This window comes from Mus musculus, chromosome 9 (genome assembly GCF_000001635.26).
Source record: "Mus musculus strain C57BL/6J chromosome 9, GRCm38.p6 C57BL/6J".
In the NCBI taxonomy this organism is placed as follows: Eukaryota; Metazoa; Chordata; class Mammalia; order Rodentia; family Muridae; genus Mus; species Mus musculus.
In genome coordinates this window covers 55,005,798-55,027,154 of record NC_000075.6, presented here as the reverse complement: position 1 = coordinate 55,027,154, position 21,357 = coordinate 55,005,798, and the positions used below count along the sequence as shown (strand labels likewise).

The 21,357-nt window shown below is 46.0% G+C and overlaps 2 protein-coding genes across 5 annotated transcripts in view; one reads left to right on the top strand and one right to left on the bottom strand.

The window, feature by feature from the left end:
- Positions 1 to 592: 592 nt before the first annotated feature.
- On the top strand, positions 593 to 17,038 carry Chrna3 (cholinergic receptor, nicotinic, alpha polypeptide 3). The gene is made up of 6 exons (NM_145129.3): positions 593 to 824; positions 2,728 to 2,867; positions 2,965 to 3,009; positions 4,867 to 4,976; positions 11,007 to 12,018; positions 14,226 to 17,038. Exons 1-6 carry the CDS (start codon positions 761 to 763, stop codon positions 14,352 to 14,354), a joined length of 1,500 nt encoding a protein of 499 aa, NP_660111.3. The 5' UTR covers positions 593 to 760; the 3' UTR covers positions 14,355 to 17,038.
- The window catches only part of Chrna5 (cholinergic receptor, nicotinic, alpha polypeptide 5), a 30,594-nt gene continuing 24,971 nt past the window's right edge, over positions 15,735 to 21,357 (bottom strand). For 3 of the 4 annotated variants that reach the window (NM_176844.5, NM_001373901.1, NM_001373902.1), the window contains one exon: positions 15,735 to 20,741. In NM_176844.5, the coding sequence (NP_789814.2) occupies positions 20,580 to 20,741 (162 nt within the window). In that variant the 3' untranslated portion in view covers positions 15,735 to 20,579. The remainder of the gene's footprint in view (positions 20,742 to 21,357) is intronic. The other variant, XM_030244017.1, reaches the window with a different exon arrangement.

The window sequence follows — 21,357 nt, the reverse complement described above, 5'->3', positions numbered from 1 at the left end:
TGCTGGGAATCGCAGCCTGGACCTTAGGTGTGCTAGACAAGCACTCTACTGCTGAGCTATAACCATCAGCATTTGTCTGTTTTCTCAAGGAGCATCTCTAGCATAGTCTAAAGAAAGTAGCGAAAATAATATAAAACCTCCCAGATATCATCACCCTTGCGTCCACCATGGGGAACTCCTTGCCAATATTGTTTCCATCCCAAGCCATCGAGTCCCTCTTAACTGTATGCTGTGTACACACACACACACACACACACACACACACACACAGCATCGTGCTGAAAATAGTTACTTTAAGAGCATAAACTTCCACGGTCCACTTTTGAGTTACACTAGAGCTGGCACATGTGATAGGCCCCCAGCCCTCCTCAGAGCTGTACCTGCCAGAAAGCCAGGGCCAGAAATTTGACCCTTTCTTCCTGCCATGGTGACAATGCCTGATCCCGACTGGTCTGTAGCCTAGAGGTTTCAAGAGTCCAGGGAGGCTCTGGGCGAGGCATCGAGGCATCGACGCAGAAGACCGTGGCCCGACGCCCCTCCCACGACGGACGCAGCTCCTGCCTTGGCCTCCCAGCCTCCCCGCCCTGCGGCTGCTAGCAGCGCTTGCCTGCCTGGGGTTCGTGCACTCGGGCGCGCAAGTGCGCGGGAGCTCGGCGGCGCGAAGCCGGGAGGAACCCCGCGCTCTCCGTGCTAGCTTAGCTGTGCTTCGGTGGTGGTCAGCACCAGAGTGGCTCCGGTCCTGTCCATGCGGTCTTCAGACATGGGTGTTGTGCTGCCCCCGCCGCCGCTGTCCATGCTGATGCTGGTGCTGATGCTGCTGCCAGGTACAAGCGGGGAGCGGTCGGGTCCGGAGCCTAGGCTGGCTGCGGGCGGTGGCCATCGGGCGGCGGGTGGGTCTCCTGTGCGAGGCTGCAGCCCAGGGCTCTGTTTTCCGCACGACTTTGACCACCAGAGCCTTAGAAGTCTAGGCACCCACTTGCCTTGAATCTCAGCGTGGCCCCACGGTTCTGCCTGTGCACGCGCATCCCAGTCCCTACCACTGAGTCCCTTGGCTACTCCTTTGTTCCCAAACCTGCTAGTTAGCTGAGGCTCGAGACTAGCCCAGAACCGGCCCTCTGCTTCTGCTAGGGAGATAGAGGTTTGGGTCCCGGTCCCGAACGTCGCCCCGCAGCCCCGCTTCCAGCATCTGCCTCCTCCCACCGCTTGGTTTTAAGTGGGAAAACATGCGGCCAAAGAAGGCTAAATATTTGTCTAAAGCTACCGGGTCGTTTTGGAGCTGGGGCAGGACCAAGCCTCTGGTTCTGGTCATCGGGTCTCTGCGCAAAATGATCGCGTTGCCTAGAGACCTTCGACGTGATCGCTCCTCCCAGGCCGTCGTGGAGGCTCTAGGGGGGAGCCTATTAGGAGAAAAGCCCTTCCAGAGACCCAGGATGGCTGGCGAGTGAAGCAGAAAAGCAGCTATGATGCTCCCCTGAAGGCGGTCAGAGCACGCAGGGGCGAGGGGAACGACACCAGCATTGTGGCTGTGCATCATTACAGTCTGCTCCACTGCATGGGTCCTGCTTAAATCTAAATCACAGCCTGAAGAAAATAAGTTACACCGGCCCCCTCCCCCGAGACTGTACCTAGACTGACCCTAGTACTGTAAGCAGACAGCTTGAGCCAATATGTCTTGCTTAGTTGGAGTGGATTTGTAAACAAAGGATGCCCAGGGACCAGAGGTAAAGGCTGGGATGAGGATGTGAAGACAGCCCAGCCAGGAACCCGGTAGGCATCTTGGCTCCTACGATATGATAACCAAGCCCCTGCAGAATTTGGAGAGAGTGAAGGGGCTGTAATCTCTGACACGGTGGAAAACAGGGCTCCTGGCCTGGGGGAACCCCGAGTGGCTCCACCCCAGGGTGAGTCATCTTTCCACTTGGGCAGCAGGAGAACCACAACCTTCCTTGGAGGAACAATAAAGGTTTGAGCCGCTAATAGCTCTTTTTTTTTTCTCTTAGATAGCAAGGTTAGGTGGTTATGTAAAGGTTAGAGTTTTATTAAGAAAACAAAAACAAAAACCAAACAAACAAAAAACCAGTATCTGGTCCTCCTGGGAAAGGCACTTCCCACTCAGCCTTATGACCGGCATTAGATTCCCAGGACCCACATTGTGGAAGGAGAGAACTGAGTCACCCTTGGAGCCTGCCCCCCACATGCCACAGCATGCACCCTCCTCCATTAATGTAATGAAAAATTTAAAGAAGAAAATAAGGAAGTCTTTACCTAGATTTAAGAGAGAGAAGGGGGGAGAAAGCTAAGAAAATGGCAGGAACACACACAGAGACAGTGTAGATTCTCTGACAGGATCCCACCAAGCTAACAGTTCTCCAGCACTTGCCTCAGGCCAGTGACTGAAGCACTTCACTTCCACCTTTGAGGTGCATTCATGCATACTCTTTGATAGTTCAGAAACGATGGTTCAGAGAGTTTGAGCTACTAGCCTAAGCGCACACAGCTTCCCCCGGTTTGCCGGGATTTTCCTTAGATGTACCCAATTTCAGAACTCAGGCTTCTAAACCACTGAATGTGCACGACCTCGGCTTCCCAGCCTGTAACTTCCAGGGAACATTACTAGCCTGGAAGCCCGAGTTTGCAGAGTACCCTGGCAGACGGCAGTCTGTGGGCAGGCTGCCCTCTCTGGGAGAGGTGCATTTCCTCAGGGACTGACAGGGATACCTCCTTCAGTGGCCAGCGCCTCGGAAGCTGAGCACCGCCTGTTCCAGTACCTGTTTGAAGATTACAACGAGATCATCCGGCCGGTGGCTAACGTGTCCCATCCTGTCATCATCCAGTTTGAGGTGTCTATGTCTCAGCTGGTGAAGGTGGTAAGTGCTGGGGCCACACGATGTGCCCCTGGGGTTCTAGGGGAGTCTTCTGCCTTATTTTGGTCAGTCACCTGTCAACTTCAATCTCACTTTCTAGGATGAAGTAAACCAGATCATGGAAACCAACCTGTGGCTGAAGCAAGTAAGTACCCAGGTTCTGTGTACTGCTGCCCCCTGGTGGTGATTGCCTTATTTGTTGCTGGGGGAAAAGGGGAACTGGACTGGACACTACTCCTGGACCCGGGACAGGGTCACCTGACTGCTCTTGAGGGCTGACTCCCTCACTCACATCACAGACAGACAAGCTACAACCTGGAGAGAGAATTCTATCCACAGCCCCCTTACAAAACTGAACAAGCTGGGTGTTGTGGCTCAAGCCTTTGATCCCTGCACTCAGAAGACAGAGGGAGGTAGATCTTTGTGAGTTCAATGCCAGCCTGATATATATAGCAAGTTTCAGGACAGCTAGAGCTATGTAGAGGGACATTAGTCTCAAAAAAAAAAAAAACAAAAAACAAAAAAACAAAACCAAAAACAACCAACCAAAGCTGGTTTGGTCTACAGAATGAGTTCCAGGCCAGCCAGAACCACACACATACACTGGACCCCTGACCCCCAATTCTGGTAACACTCACGAAGACATCCTTCCTTTCTCTTGCAAAGCCAGAGGTGGGTTCTCTTGCATTGTGCATGGGGCAGGAGCAGAGCACTGGTGTTCTGTTCCCACATGTCCTCCCTAGGGAAGCTTTGGCCAGATCTTTTGGGAGACATCACGACATCTGCCAGCTCAGCCAGCCTAGCACTCAGCTCCTACAAGCCTTTGTTTGAAGAGGCTGGCGAGCCAAGCGAAGCGTCCCACCTACATGTTCCTCTGTGGCCACAGCCCCATCCTGTTCCTTCTGGTGGTCTGTGCTCAACACTTTTATGGTCCTGTGGAATCAAGGCTCCATTCTGAGGGGGGGAACTCTTATATTTAGAAAGGATTATTCTGCTTTTTTGAGATGGGGGAGGGTATCCCATGTATTTCATGACAGCCTCAAGCTCACTGTGTGGCTGAGAACCTTGAACTTCTGGCCCTTCATCTTCCTAATGCTTGGATTATAGGAGTATGTCCCCATGCCTGGTTTAGGCGTTGGATGGGACTGAGCCTGTTAGATAAGCATCCTATCAAGTAAGCTAAGTCTCTACCCCACATATTCTGTGTGCGTGTGTGTGTGCGAGTGTGTGTGTGTGTGCATGTGCCTAGGCACATGTGTGAGGGTGTGTGTGCATGAATTTGGAGGTCAGACGTTGATAGAGGATGTCTTCCATGATCAGTCATTGCATCATTTGTTGAAGCAAGGCATCTCACTGAGCCTAGAGCTCAATGATTCTGTTGGTCTAGGGAGCCATCTTACCGCAGCGATTGCGTCTCTGCCTCCCTGAGATTATGAAGTGGGAGGGTTGTGTGCTCAGGGATTCCATCTCTGCTGAGGATGCTCACACTTATGCAACAAATCCCTTAGTCACTGACTCACCCCTCTTTTCCTATTCACGGTCTCATAGTGCATGGCCTAGGACTCCCTATGTAGCTTAAGCTGGCCTTGAACTCACAACCCTCTTGCCTCAGTCTCATGCCACTACACCTGGCTGGTGAGTGATTTCAAAGTATGTAAAAAAAAAAAAAGGAGTTTAATGTATGAACCTAGTAGAAATACAGAAGGCTGCCATCTTGGCTAATGTGATCGAAGGCAATGATTAATGGCTCCCGTTTGGTTGATAAGGATTAAGCTCCCAGTCATGAAGGCTGACTAGAGAGCAGGGGCAACCTGCAGCTTTAGCTCATGCTGTCTGCCTTGCTGCCCCCATGTTGCTCCCTTGGCCAACATTTTCTGCAGCAGGGAAATGGCTCAGTGACCCTAAGAAGGGGTGGTCTGTCACCATGATGGCCATAATGACATGTCTGTCAAGAAAACCTGGCTGGTCCTTCTACTGTCTTCTCCCCACCTCCTTTGGTCAGATCTGGAATGACTACAAGCTGAAATGGAAACCCTCTGACTACCAAGGGGTGGAGTTCATGCGAGTCCCTGCAGAGAAGATCTGGAAACCAGACATCGTGCTTTACAACAAGTAAGGAGCTGGCTGTCCCATACTCTTTTGGTCTGGAAGACTGGGCGCTTGGTCCTCCAGCCACTCACTATGCTTACAGTCTGGGCTTTTTTCGGCCCTTTCTGAAAGGGGTCTGCTTACTCGTTCACCCTGGAGGCACTGGGCATCTGTTATGCAGTGGGTACCATAGACGCCAGTGAGCCACAGAGCTGCAGGATGCTGAGTGGTTCCTTCCATGTGTGGCTGGAAGAAGGGAAAGGTCACCATGGAAAGCTGCTGGAAGGAAATGCCATTGAAGTGGGTCTTGAAGGTCACACGGGCTTTGGAAGAGGGGACCTGCAGCAGGGAAGGTCCGGGGATGCAGGAGAGTATGCCATGGGTAGCTAGAGTGACCTCACTATCTGCACTGTTGGGTATGAGGCTGGAGCAGCCCCGGTGTACGGTGGGGGGACCTGGGACATCAAGGGAGGGGCTTGCACATGGCAGCGGACACTAGCTTTGCAGGCAGGGATGGGAGGAGATGGCTGTTTCACCCTCTTTGAGAGGGAATACTCGTGAGAGAAAATCAGGACTGGGCAAGACTCAGAGGTTGTCCCAGGCTAGAGACCAGAATAATCACTGAGAAGCTGCTAAACACACATCTTCCTGGGGTTAAAACATTTTCTTCTTTGTTTTTTAGTGTCTTCTCTAAAGTTTATATACATATTGATATGTCTCCTTTATAAGTGCCATATTCTTTAGCATGGCTACCCAAAGGACTTTTATCGGTCTCTGTCCATTCCATTTCCTGCCATGACAATTTTTTGGTTCCGAGTGGTTCCGGAAGAGAGTTTTGTGGGGCGTGGGGTGTTGAGAGTTCTGAGATCTAATCGCTTCTTGGCCTTTTGGTTAAGATCAGTGTACAGAGTTCTGAGATCTCTACAAAGCTGCCCCAGCCTTGACTGACTTCACTGCACCCCTCTGTGTATTCTCACTGTAATGATTTCTTTACATTTGTTTATTTGTGTTGGAGGTGCAGTACCCTCGTGCTGGGATTGTCAGTGCTCATCACAGAGGCTTCTCCGTATGGTCCTTTTCTTCGAGAGGTGGCTATTTCTTCTATGTTTATGACCCTAGAACTCACTCTTTGGACCTTGAGACCCCATTTTTCCTCCCTATGTTACCCCCATTCAGCAGCTAATCCTACTTAGCCCCTGGGTCTCATGATGCTCTGGCCCTGTGCCCTCAAATGCTGACATTCATGAGACACTGGAACCGTCGCTAATCGTGTGGATAGTGGGCTTGTCCTCCTGTTGTACGTGCCCCATTGTTCAGCTTTCACAAGTCTCTGCTGCTGTGATTTTCTTTCTAGCCTTGCTCCATTTCCACACATAATCGTCTCATCTTCTCTTGTATGTAAGGACCTTTGCCGATCCCTTACACTTTCACTGCCTTTTCTCATTTTAACCAACTCAAGGAGTCCGGCGGTAGAGCAGCTCAGACCCTTGCTGCGGCTGTTGTTTCTTTGTCTCTGTTGCCACCCATTTCTTGAACTCCCTCCATATGTGTGATGGGTAGAGATTTTCACTTAGGCTTTTGGCCACTTGTTTGGTCAACAAATACAAGGGTGCCATGTGGCAAGCACTGTGCCAGATTTTAGTCTCCTGCTGGGTCCCTGTGTTCTGTGACTCCTGGTGGCACATGTTTTTAAATCCCAACCTGCACAGCAAACAGGCCTTCTGGTATGGGCAGGCACAACCAGGGGCTTCTGCGGCTATAACAAGTGAACAGGATCCCCGGAGACCACAGGGATGAGCCACTGGGTCAGAGCTGGCCTTCCTCTGGTACTTGCCCATTGAATACACACACAGTTTGCTGATGCTTCACTTGGCGACTGACGTTCTGAAAAGCCCAGGCTCTACCCACAGATGCTCTGTGGACCTTGAACAAATCAACCCTGTTCTTTGGCCTTCAGTGTTCTCTTCAGTGACATGACACAATTGAGCTATAGAAGAGGCATCCAGATACCCTGGAAAGACCAAGTAGTAAATAATAATAATAATAATAATAATAATAATAATAAATTTAAGAAAATTTAGCATTTTTTGAAAAGTAGAATTTGAGTAGATGCAGTTTTTGTCACAGCTATTCAACTCTGTCCTTGTAGCTCAAAGTAGCCACTCAATAGACAACAATGTCAACAACTTTGTTCCAACAGAATCTTGTGGGAATCGTGATTAGGAAGAGAGCAGTAGTTAAAGCACTCAACATAATCACGAGGAACAAAGTCTGGATTTCCCAGAACCCATGGAAGTGCCTGGTGTGTGTGGCAGCCTTGGAAGGCAGAGACAGGGGCACTCCAGGCCATCACAAGTAAACCTTATTGCTACTCTGGGTTTGATTAAGCAACTCCGGGTAAGCTCTAGGTTTGACTGAGAGATCCTGCCTCAATGAATAAGGCTGAAAGAACAATCAAGGATGATTCCTGACATTGCTCTCAGACTCTACATGCACTGTATGCATGCTCACCCCACATATGTGCCCACATACACACAAATTTACATGCACACGTTTGCACAACACAAACACACACAAATGGAAGGAGAGAAAAATGGTGGGAATATGGAGGGGATGTGTCTTAGTTATGGTTACTATTGCTGTGATGAAACACCATGACCAAAAGCAACTTGAGGAGGAAAGCATTCATTTCATTCACAGTTCAGTACAACAGCTCATCATCAAAAGCAGTGAGGACAGGAACTCATGCAGGGCAGGAACCTGGAGGCAGGAACCTGAAGCCAGAGGAGAGCTGCTGACTAGCTTGTTTCCCATGGCTTGCTCAGCCTGCTTTCTAATAGAACCCAAGACTACCAGCCTAGGGGTGGCCCCATCCACAAAGGGCTGGGCCCTCTCCCAGAATCAGTAATTAAGAAAATGCCCTACAGGCTTTCCTACAGCCCAATCTTTTTTTAAATTTTTAACATTTTTTATTACATATTTTCCTCAATTACATTTCCAATGCTATCCCAAAAGTCCCCCCTACCCTCCCCCTCACTCCCCTACCCCCCCATTCCCATTTTTTTGGCCCTGGCGTTCCCCTGTACTGGGGCATATAAAGTTTGTGTGTCCAATGGGCCTCTCTTTCCAGTGATGGCCGACTAGGCCATCTTTTGATACATATGTAGCTAGAGTCAAGAGCTCCGGGGTATTGGTTAGTTCATAATGTTGTTCCACCTATAGGGTTGCAGATCCCTTTAGCTCCTTGGGTATTTTCTCTAGCTCCTCCATTGGGAGCCCTGTGATCCATCCAATAGCTGACTGTGAGCATCCACTTCTGTGTTTGCTAGGCCCCGGCATAGTCTCACAAGAGACAGATATATCTGGGTCCTTTCAGCAAAATCTTGCTAGTGTATGCAATGGTGTCAGTGTTTGGAAGCTGATTATGGGGTGGATCCCTGGATATGGCAGTCTCTAGATGGTCCATCCTTTCGTCACAGCTCTAAACTTTGTCTCTGTAACTTCTTCCATGGGTGTTTTGTTCCCAGTTCTAAGAAGGGGCACAATGTCCACACTTTGGTCTTCATTCTTCTTGAGTTTCATGCGTTTAGCAAATTGTATCTTATATCTTGGGCATCCTAAGTTTTGGGCTAATATCCACTTATCAGTGAGTACATATTGTGTGAGTTCCTTTGTGATTGGGTTACCTCACTCAGGATGATGCCCTCCAGGTCCATCCATTTGGCTAGGAATTTCATAAATTCATTCTTTTTAATAGCTGAGTAGTACTCCATTGTGTAAATGTACCACATTTTCTGTATCCATTCCTCTGTTGAGGGGCATCTGGGTTCTTTCCAGCTTCTGGCTATTATAAATAAGGCTGCTATGAACATAGTGGAGCATGTGTCTTTCTTACCGGTTGGGACATCTTCTGGATATATGCCCGGGAGAGGTATTGCTGGATCCTCGCCTACAGCCCAATCTTATGAAGACATTTTCTCAGGGAGACTCCTTCCTCACTGATGAGTCTAGTTTGTGTCAAGTTGACATAAAACTAGTCAGCGCAGGAAGGCTTCTGGCCGTAGTTTCCCAACTTCAGGACTGGGCCCTGGGCTTTGAAGGTAGGTTCCTTAGTCCCTTGTCAGCCTGGACACCTCAAATAACCTTGTTTAGGAGGCCTCTGTATTCTGTAGGGTCTTCAAGATTCTGCTCAGCTCTCATAGGGCTCTGGGGATGGGGTGTTGTACTGAGTCTAAGCAGAGCCCATCTGGAGACTGTATAGAGCTCTGCCCTCTCCTACTGCTCCTTTCCTCCAGAGTCATAAGGAATTAAGAATTTGGAGGGGTTAAGAATGTAGAAAGCCATGGGCAGGCAGAAGTTAACCCTTGCCTTTAATCCCAGCATCCAGGAGGCAGATCTCTGAGTTTGAGGTAAGCCTGGTCTACAGAGTGAATTTCAGGAAAGCCAGGGCTACACAGAGAAACCCTGAATCAAAAAAGGAGGAGGAGGAGGAGGGGGAGGAGGAAGAGGAGGAGGAAGAGGAGGAGGAGGAGGAAGAGGAGGAGGTAATAGAAAAAAAGAGAGAGAGGGGAGAGAGAGAGAGAGAGAGAGAGAGAGAGAGAGAGAGAGAGAGAGAGAGAGAGGAAGGGAGGAAGGGAGGAAGGAAAAGGGAAAGAAGACTGTGGAAAGCTGGTAGAGAAAGCCAGGTAGGGACACAGGCATTGAGTTGTCTCATGTAACAGCTGTTCTGCTCAATGGGAAAGACAGAGACCAGCAGGGAGGAATGAATTATACCAGAACATTTCTTTCCAACAGCAAATCATTTTTACATGACAATCAAAGGAGCATGAAGATCCTGAATGCCTCCCACTACAGAAGCTAAGAAACCCACAGAGCTGATGCTAGATGTCAAGAGCCTTCAGTGAACCAGGCATTGGTGCCTCACACCTGTAATCCCAGCATTCGGGAGGCTAAGAGGGAAGGATAGTGAGTTTGAGTCTAGCTTGAGCTACAGTAGCATGTTCTTATCTACAAAGGAAGAAATCCTTCAGTGGGAGGGACTCTTGGAGAACCACGTGACTTTTCTGTCAGCCAACTTCTCTTGGCCACTGAAATGGAATGCTGAATACAAGCTCTACAGGGAACTGAGCTTGTCGTGAGTTCATCTGTTAAGAAGTCAGTTTATAAACATGGACAGGATAATTCTAAGAAAACTGCATCAGCTATATAAAAAGAAAGACAGGCACTCATGGCCAAAAGAAAGACTAGAAACATGGGGGTGGTGTGGGGGCAGCTAGAGAGGAAAGCAAAGGGGCCTGCTGGCTGAGTTTGATTTGAAAGTGTTCAATGAAATCAGAAAACATGGTCTTCTATTGGAGAGCAGCGTAGGGAGGAAAGGGGGGGGGCAGTGGCAGAATTGGGATCTGGTGGAGAAAATGAGCTCCCTTGCTGGGGGTGGGGGGGGTGGGGGTTACACCAGAAGCACCTATGGCTGGCCCATGGAACCATTCCCAGGTCTGCCGTGGGGGTTCACACATGGATAGAGCACTTGGTGGAGACAAGCTATAGAGGTGTTAACAAGGTCCTGCCTGCCTACTAATATTCCCAATGGCTGCTGAGACACCCATCTCCAGGACAACATTCATCTCATCACAAAATCGGAGCCCAGTGGGGCCCATTTTGTGTACTTAGGAGTCTCTATAACATCAAGCTGGAAATTGTACATTCTGGAATGTACTGGGATATGATCGGCATGGCGGTGTGTGGTGGGGAGTCTAGGAGATGGGGAGAATGTACTAGGAGAAGCTGGGCTGGAGGTGATAAGTGTGGCAAATTATGTGCCAGCAGAGGCGGGGGTGGTGGTGGTGAATAACCAATGTGGGTGAGCATTGCTGGAGGAGGTCTAGCCTCAGTATCTTCACTGGAGAATGTGGCAATTGGCACAATGACTCTTATGGCCCTTTGATCTCTCATATCCCCTTGTTTTATAAATCGTCACTTGTTATGCACGGGAAGCCAGGCTGGGTGGCTATAGAGTGATGACCATGAATTGTGTGCCCCACTGTGTCTTCCCAGCGCCGATGGGGATTTCCAAGTGGATGACAAAACCAAAGCTCTACTCAAGTACACAGGAGAAGTGACTTGGATCCCTCCGGCCATCTTTAAGAGCTCATGCAAAATCGATGTGACCTACTTCCCGTTTGACTACCAAAACTGCACCATGAAGTTCGGCTCCTGGTCCTACGACAAGGCAAAGATCGACCTGGTCCTCATTGGCTCCTCCATGAACCTCAAGGACTATTGGGAAAGTGGCGAGTGGGCCATCATTAAAGCCCCGGGCTACAAACATGAAATCAAGTACAACTGCTGTGAGGAGATCTACCAAGACATCACGTACTCGCTATACATTCGCCGCCTGCCGCTGTTCTACACCATCAACCTCATCATTCCGTGCCTGCTCATCTCCTTCCTCACTGTGCTCGTCTTCTACCTGCCCTCCGACTGTGGGGAGAAGGTGACGCTCTGCATCTCCGTGCTCCTCTCCCTGACGGTCTTTCTCCTCGTGATCACCGAGACCATCCCTTCCACCTCACTGGTCATCCCCTTGATCGGGGAGTACCTCCTCTTCACTATGATTTTTGTCACCTTGTCCATCGTCATCACAGTCTTTGTGCTCAACGTGCACTACAGAACTCCGACCACACACACGATGCCCACTTGGGTCAAGGCTGTGTTTTTGAACCTTCTCCCCAGGGTCATGTTTATGACTAGGCCAACCAGCACCGAGGAAGACGCCCCAAAGACGAGGAACTTCTACGGTGCTGAGCTCTCAAACCTGAACTGCTTCAGCCGTGCAGACTCCAAAAGCTGCAAGGAAGGCTACCCCTGCCAAGATGGGACATGTGGCTATTGCCACCACCGTAGGGTAAAAATCTCAAATTTCAGTGCCAACCTCACAAGAAGCTCCAGTTCTGAGTCTGTTGATGCTGTGTTGTCCCTGTCTGCTCTGTCACCAGAAATCAAAGAAGCCATCCAAAGTGTGAAGTATATTGCTGAAAATATGAAAGCACAGAATGTAGCCAAAGAGGTAAATATGGTTTTTATTATGGCTTCCTTGTGCAGTGATGCATAGGGCAGAGGTTAGAAAATTAGACTCTTGTGGGGTGGGGCAGATTGCCCAGCAATTAAGGGGACTTGCTGCTCTTGGTAAGGATACAAACTTGGTTTCTAGCACCCACATCAGGTGGCCCACAATGCCCATAACTCTACTTCTGGGGAATCCAACACCCTCCTTTGGTCTCCTCAAATGAACACACACACACACACACACACACACACACACACACAGAGAGAGAGAGAGAGAGAGAGAGAGAGAGAGAGAGAGAGAGAGAGAGAGAGAGATTAGCCTTGAGTCAGAAGCTGTGTTCAGACCAGTTAGATGCCCTTGGGTAGATTAGTTACCTCACTTGTAGTCCAGGCTGGCCTTGAACTCACAATTATACTGTCTCAGCTTCCTCTGTAGTGGGATTCCAGGACTGTGTCATTGTATCTTGTCTCAGATTTACACAGGGATAAGGGTCATTTCTTAAATCAGCATTGATATTAAAAGTATTGACATCAAGGAGTCTGCTGAAGCAACCCTGAGACTGCACTGTCTTTACCCCCATTTTTCAGATGAGGACATTGATACCAAGGGAGATGAAATTTGCTCAGACTAGAAAGGAGCAGGGCTTGATTAAAACTAAAGTTTGTCACCTTTTTCTACAGGCTGTCTCCTATAGCCCAGGGGATGTTGTTATTTGTCCTATAGAGGGATGTGTAAGACTCAGGTTGTGGACCTGAGTGCTTATAGACACATCTCATGAATTCAAATAGAGTCACTATGTCAAACAGGGCATTAGGATTCTAACTTGGCCACAACTGTGACTTCATGGTGTCACCAAAAGGACACATTTACTCAAGCTTATAATGGTGAAATAAAAACCACATCTCCCAGGCCATTTCAGTGTGCTTAATTGAATCACAGAATTACACGCTGCTTCTTCATTATGTGATCATTGCTTCAGATCAGTTGACTCCTGGGCTCTCTCTCAGCGCAATTGTGGTTTCTTTGCTTTCTGAATTGTCTGGGAGTTTAATTACCATAGATTCTCCTTCCTGTGTCAAGCCTAAATTGAAGCTCATTATATACAATTATTCTTGCTCTTTCTTCCATCTTTGGCTGTACCATCAGCCATTATGTCTGCTGTTCAGCCTGTCTGGCTGTACAACTGAGGATGTCATTTGGTAAGGTGGGCAGTTTAAAGGGAAGTAGGGACGAAGAAAAATGTTAGGCTTGCCCGATGGGCTTATTTCACGTTTGGAACAGATGTTACACGGAAATTAGAATCTAAAACAAGCATTAGTACTTTGAAACAATGTTAAATGATGTTGAATTAAAGTCATCATTCTAACAAAGGCTCCAGATCTTCCTGTAGAGGTATATTAGCTTTAATAACTGGACTTCAATTTAGAGAAAAATAGATTTTACACACACACTTCTGAGTGGTGGTACATACTTGTAATCACAGCTCTCAGGAGGCTGCGACAGGGTGATGAACAATTTGAGCCCTACCTAAACTGTGTAGACATGAAGACCAGACCTTGCCTTGAAAGAAAAATGTGTTCTCATTAGAAACAGAGCTAACATAGCACATATTTTTCTCCTGTTTCTCCACTACATGAAACTTGAAGTTAGTAGATATATTAGTACTTTTCTTATTGCTGTGACCATTTGCCTGATAAGAAGCAACCTAAGGGAGGGTTTATTTGGACTTACTGCTCCAGGGAAAATGGTCCATCATGCAGTCATGGTGGCAGGAGTGTGAGGCAGCTGGTCACAGTGCACCCAAGGCCATGAAGCAGAGAGATGAAGGCCACCATTCAATTTACTCTTCAATCTGTACTCTTCTAGGACCCTAGCACAGGGAAGGATGCCGACCATGGTTAGGGTAGGTCTTTCCACCTTCATCAGTCTAATCTAGATAGTCCCTCATGGTCACCTCCAGAGGCAAACCTAATTAGATAATCTCCCCTGAGTACGCCCAGTGGCTTGTCTCCTAGGTGATTGTAGATCCTGTCAAGATGACAAATCTATGGTATTAACCATCACCATAGATTTCCTCAGATCATATCAATAAGTAAAAAATATTTCTTATATATTAAATAAAATGGATTCTTTACCTTATAAGACTTAATACTGAAAACTGACCCTTCTCCTTCATGTTCCATTTTCTCTTATTTTTTGTTTTCCAGATTCAAGATGATTGGAAGTATGTTGCCATGGTGATTGATCGCATTTTTCTCTGGGTTTTCATCCTGGTGTGCATTTTAGGAACTGCAGGATTATTTCTGCAACCCTTGATGGCCAGAGATGACACATAAACTGTGACCTGTTCGCCAAGGCTCGCTCACCTGTGCTGATGCAAGGGCACTTTCTCAATAGCCCCACACTTTATCCGATCACTGCTTGGAGTTTGCTATTTCAAGGGTTATTTTCCACTCATCTTGATCTTTTTTTGTTGTTGTTGTTAAAAAGAAATGTGGGAGAAAAACATCTAGTTATTTACTAAGGATAAATGAACATTTCACTATCCCCATGATTGAAAACTAGATAGAAATTTTTTCTGTTCATAAATATTAAATCCATTAGCTCAGAATCTCTATAGAACTCATTTGTTCAGCCCATAAACTACTTGAAGTTATAAAGTATTCCAGCAGCACCCCATCACTTCCATTCTTTACTATTTTTTCAAAGGCTTCCACCTCAATTTTGTTGCTGCTAAACCCCACATATCATACCCTGAGATGTGACGCCTGGTCTCACACTCATTGTTAGTAAACTACCATAGTCTGTTCAAGTTGCTAATTTAGAAAAACATCCCATAGAGCCCTGAAAGACTTTTTAATCCCAGCACTCAAGAGGTAGAGTCAGAGGCAGGTTGGATCTCTGTGAATTCCAGGCCAGCCTGGTTTAGTTAGTGAGCCCCAGCCCAACCATGGCTGCAGAGTGAAACACTGTCTCAAAACCACAAGACCACAAACACTGGACAACTAAACGCAAAGTTATTTCTCATAGTTTAGGAGCTTGAGACGTCTAGGATCAAGGTGCCAGCAAGACTATCTGGGGAGGAGTCTTCTTCATAAAGCATACCTTCCAGTGCGTCACCACGTGGCTGAAAGGGCGAGTGTTTCTGGAATCTTGGTTCCCTTTGTCAAGGCATGCCCTCATGACCTCATGACCTCCCAAACAGCATTGCACGGTAGGTTCACACGCGAGCTGCAGGGAGTCATCCAGACCCTAGGATGTCAGGGTAAGGCTTCACTATTATAGCACTAGGGTTTGTGCTCCCGACTCGAGTTGGGATGAGAGATGTGTGGACTTCGGCAGCCGATGGTTCCTGCCCACTAGGATGCCAATAACAGGCCTGTGTGCCTCGGTTGTCAGAGCACCCAGAATGCAGGACGTTGTCAAAATTAGTTATGCTTGAGAAGCTATTTGAACGAATTGAGTTTCCCATATTACATTTCCAAATCTAAACCACAACTCCTAGAGTCCACAGAGACCATTTTGAGTATTCTCACTAGTTTTTTTTTTTTTTTCTGTGCAAAAATAAAACCTGACAATTGCAATTCACTGTGGCTCATATTTCACTAAGTCAAAAGGAAGTGTGTTCTATGAAGTTTGTTGGCTTACAAATATCTCAACAGTGATTGAGATATAAGAGATGAGGGATATACACAAACTAAGATAGCTAACAGCAATTTACATTAAACTAGTTTTTATTAGTGTTTCCTCATATTGTTAAGCACCTGAGATAATAAATTTTAAAGGAGGAAATGTGTATTTGGGCTCATGGTTTCAGTCCACAGCCACTCATGTGGTCTATTCCTTTTGGGCTTGTGATGAGACAATACTTCATAGTAAGAAGTGTCTGATTCATCAATGACATTCACCTCAAAGCAGCCTGGAAGCAGAAAGAATGGGGAAGAAGCTGGGCTCCTGTTTTTCCAAGAAGGACGCACTCCCAATGACCAAGCTCCTTTCTTCTTAGAGGTTCCACACCTCTGAGTAGCACCGAGTAGGCTGGTGACCAAACCTTTGATACACTGGCCTTTGGCACTTACTCAGAATGTGGCCTGGCTTCCAAAGACTTATATCCATTTCATAATTTGTTTTTTGCAAGAGTTCCCAAAGTCTTAACTGCTTCAGAATTGTTCCATAGTCCATGTCAAACTCGGCAGAGAAGCTGTAAAAAGATTATAAATGCCCAGGATACATTGACACTAGGTAAACATTTCTATTCCACAAAGGAGCACAGATGTGTAGAAAAGATCAGATCAAAGCAAGAGCAAAACTAAGCAGGGCAGACATCTGGCCTCTGGCGCCCACAGTGGCAGTATGTGAAATCTCAAGGGCGCAGGCAGTCCTGCTCCTACAGACTCGCTGACTGCATGCAGCCCCTGTGCCTCTCTAGGGCTGGCTGAACTTACCTCACACAGCTCTCCTCAGCAGGCACTCCACAGTTTGTCACCCCTTGCTTTCTGGGGTCTCCATTTTAGATTCAGCTTCACACTCTTGTTTCCAACATATTGCCAGTTTGAGAGCTGATAACCTCTGAAATCTTTGTGGAAAACTCCAGGACTCCACAACTCTTTCACTTTGCATGTCTGTAAAATCGGCATTATGTGGATGATGGCCAGGTTTGCACAAGCTATATATGGCCTACCCGAGTATCTGCAGATGAGGAAGGAGCTTCAGGGCAACATTTTCTAGATTGCCTTATGGAAGGAGGCTGTCCTGGGTCTATTTAGGAAAAATGTCTGAATTCTTTGAGCTTGCACAGGCACAAGTCTGAATAATTCTTGAGGCACCTTCACAGTATTGTATTAACCTGGTGCCAAGCACTTGACTTCCCCTTTAAAATATATTTTTACTCATTGAGAATTTCATACATATTTTGATCATACTCATCCCCTCCTCTTACCACTTCCCAGACACATCCTCTCTTCTTGACTCATTCAACTTTGTGTCCTTTAAAAGTGATTAATTAAAAAATACATTTATCAAGACCAATTTGTGTTGCCCAAGCATTCTTGGATATATGACCTCCCATTGGAATGTGGTCAGCTTACCCAGGGCTACTCTCTTAGAGAAACATAACTCTTTCTCTAGTGTCTAGCAACTGCCAGCAGTCAGTCAGCTAGGAGCAGGGCTTCACGCCCAGCTTTGCTCTTTGTGATGAGATTTTATCTAATTGTATCAGATATCTTGGCCTTGCACAGGTCTTGTGCATGTTATCACAACCACCATGAGCTCATATGTGTAGCTGCTCTTCAGAAAACACATTCCTTGTAGTCATCCAACATCTCTGGGTCTTACACTCTTTACTGTCTTCTGAAGTGGTCTCTGAGCCTTGGGAAGAAAGGGTGTGGTATACTGTGTCTCATTTAGGCCTGAGCATTCTACAGTTGCTTTTGCTCTACACCGTGGCCAAGTGGCTGAGAGATGCATTTATCTAAGGGTAACACAATTCGTCATTAGGTGTCAGTTTAGTAGTATGTCCACTTAGCAGAATAGTAGCAATATGTTCTCCCCCAAGAGCCCATTACCTGTCTAGTCATGGGTTCTTGGCCATTGGATGGTGCCAGGTATGAGCTTTGTCTTGTGATGGATTTAGACTCAATCAGAAAGTGGTTGGGCACTCTTGGGATGTTCACATGCTATCGGGCCAGAGGGTGAATCTTGCCAGACAGCCATTAGTATAGTTCATAAGGTTCACAGTCAGTTGGTGATTGCTTTTGTCCTCTGGTTGCATACATAGCACCTTCCACACTATGAAAGCGGTCCAGTCGGGATGAACCTTCCAAGTCAGTACCAGCTTCATTTTTTCATGTTCCATGACTTGAAAGTATGTGATAATTCAGAAATAGAGTCTTACCCTCAAGTTCTGGTGGGTAGCCAGAACATTGGTAATAGCATGTCTGGTCTGGTCTTAAGTCCCCATACAAATAAGTGCTTTCTCTATCCCATTTCTTCAAACCTTTCCAGATTCTTTCTACGGGTAAAATTCAAAGGCTTCAGAGCTACCCCATTATTTATTATCACAATAACTACCCTTTTGTGTGGCTGTTTCCTCCAGGTTGAAACATTCCCTTCTAGGGGGGAGAGGGATGCTCACCAGATTCATGAAACTCACAGGACTTACCAGACTCCCAAGATTCATTCCTGAATTTATAAAAATAGCAAACAACAGGAAAGAGGAAACTGCAGGACTGTTACCTGCAGGTTGTAAAAGTTGTTACCCAGGCTAAGGTGGGCTTTCCATGGTTTCTTCCATGGAAAAACCCCTCCCTCCATGTTCCTATAAGTAGCCACAGTAAACTCACTGGTTTCCAAGCTGTACTTGGGCAGAATTATCTCTTTGTTCTATTCCTACCTTTTTAAAGTCTAGAATGACTAGAAGTAGACTCCACAGCAAAAGTCACACCAGAGATTTCACTTCAGGATACTAATATTCTATTAGCTTTCTGCTATTATGGGAAAAACACTTGAGATAATCAAGAAAATACTTGAGCTAATTAAGAGAAAGCTTTGTTGTTGCTCATGCTTGCAGAGGCCTTAGTCCATGATGGGGTCTTGCTTTGAGGTCAGTGTCAAGATGTATATAACACTGGGAGACACAAAGCAGAGCCAAGTTGCCTACCTCATGGTGTCTGGGAAGCAAAAGGAAGAGCTGGGGTCTCAATATCCTCAAGGGCACGCTCCTAGAGACCTAACTTTCCCCTGCCAGAGCCTATACTCCTGAAGATCCCACCACCTCCCAAAACCACCATGACCAAGCTTTCAACAATGAGCCTTTGAGGGACATTTACTAAACTACAGTACAGACTTTCACTCATTCTAACAGTCATAAACACAATAATCACAATAAAATTAAACTTGACAGGGTCCATCCTGCCTTTCAAAGAATGCTGACCTGAATTTAAATTGTTGATAATATATTACTAATAACCAAAGATGTTGCTAACTTTACAACTAAGAGTTGTGAATCAAACGCAAGCTTTTGGGTTATAGCTGAGTTGGGGCACTAGGGATGAAGTTTAACTACTTTACCCATGTTACATTACACAGTACTGACTGATATCATACCTAGTAATAGGCTAGCTAGACTATATCTAAAGCGTTTTGCTCTAAGATTTGACCATTATAATTGGGGTGAAAGATGATTGAGACATTATAAGATGTGACAGTGTGCTTACATCAACTCAGAAGGGCAATTTTTGTTTGTTTGGCTTTTGAGACAGGGTGTCCTACTGTAACCCAGGATGACCTACAACTCACAACAATTCCCCTGCCCCTGCCTCCTGAAAGTAGAGATGACAGGTATGAGACACCATATCCAGCCCAGAATGATTTTTTCCACAGAACTACCAAGACAGAGACATAACATCCCGTTTTGAGACGGGAATCTGTACAACTGCAGTATTATTCTGAAATCAGAGATAAATAAGTAGCTCTCCTAACCAAAGAATATGGACAAGGCGACTGAAGTCATTACAAAAAATGTGTCACTGCAGGATTATAAAGTCATTACAAAGAATGTCTGCAGGAGATGCCTGTTATATGTTTTCAGTGGACAGTAAGCTGCAAAGTTAGTTAGCACAAAAGCCATTCCATATTGCCATATGAAGAATAAAGTAGACTTAAGGAGTTTCTAGTTACCATTTTTCACATATTAAAAATGTCAGTAAGAATAGCATCCTATCAAGGGTGGTGTGAATAGAAATGGTTCTCATAGACCCATAGATTGAATGCTTGATCACCAAGGAGTAGCACTATGAGGAGGTGTGGCCTTGTTGAAGAAAGTGTGTCACAGGAGGTGGGTTCTGAGGTTTCAGAAGCTCAAGTCATGTCCAGTGGGTCACTCTCTCTTCTTGCTGCCAGCCAATCCAGATGTAGAAAACTCTTGTCTTCAACATTATGTCTGCCTGTATGCTGCCATGCTTCTGCCATGACAATAATGGACTAAACCTCAGAACCAGTAAGCCAGCCCCAATTAAATGTTTTCCTTTATAAGAGTTGTTGATCATGGTGTCTCTTCACAAAAATAGTTATTATTAAACCAAGTAATCGGCTTATCTCCTATAAAAGTATGATGTGTTTTATATCCATGAATACAGAACAGGGCAAAATGGAGCACACCCATAGTCCTAGCTACTCAGGAGGTTTAGGGCCAGCCTGGACAATTTAACAAGACCCATTCTGAAAATTCAAAACCACACAAATATATGCTTTTACTAAATGTGGGGAGAAAAGCTTTAAACAGTCTTCAAATATAGTTGCATTTTCCAGTACTCCAAAGATGCCCTTCGTCACTGGTTGCAAGTTAGTAGGATTTGCCAGGATGCGATGGTAGGCCTTCACTAGTGCAGGCGGACAGTGTTGGTACTCAAGGCTATTACTACAGTTCTAATGGACAACATTAAGCCAATGTCAGAAACTGCTAATCTGTTACTGCCTATATCAAATTGTAAATATTTTCATAATGGCATACGTGTCCTAAGAGCTGCTTGACTGCTCACTAAGTCCAGTGTAATTTCTTGGTTTCACTTAATTGTGTTTCCAATGTGAACTGGGACTATTATATTGGCCCATTTATAAATAACAGGAACAAAAAGCCCTAGCGTCCCAATGATTGAAACCAGAAGAAACGTCCATAGAAACATCCGATCGAGAACTTGGGCTATGAATTTCCAATCTTCAACAACCTGTTAAAAAAAATAAATACATATATAAAGCTGTATTTTAGGATAAAAAACAGAGAGATAATCATTTGCTGTCTCCTATGCCCAGATCTCTAAGACAGACTAGTATAATTTATTAAATCCCATTCTAAATTTAAATTTGGAATTTATATTCAATAAATTCTTACCTTTTAAGATTCCATCAATATCTTAAACCCTACAATAATTCAATTATACTGCCATAGAATACTACAGTTAACAAGTACTAATTTGTTAAAAGTAAACTGGCCACAGTGGTAGGAGCATGTAGTACCAGCTACTTGGAAGACTGAGGCAGGAGGATCAGAAGTTCAAGGCCAGCACCTTGGAACAATAACAAAGAGTTAGTTCAAAGTCATAACCTGCACATGGCAGTATTTGCTGAAATCTCAGCATTCAGGAGGCTGGAGTAAAAGGATTGACAGTTCAAGGCTAACCTGAGCTACATAGTGAAATTTTCTTTAAAAAGTGAACGGTGGGGGCTTTGGCATAATGGAACACGACTTTAATCCAAAAGGGGGAATTTCTGTAAGTCTGAAGCCAGCCTGGTCTACATACCAAATTCCAGTCTAGCCAGGACTATAAAGTGACTGTCTCAAAA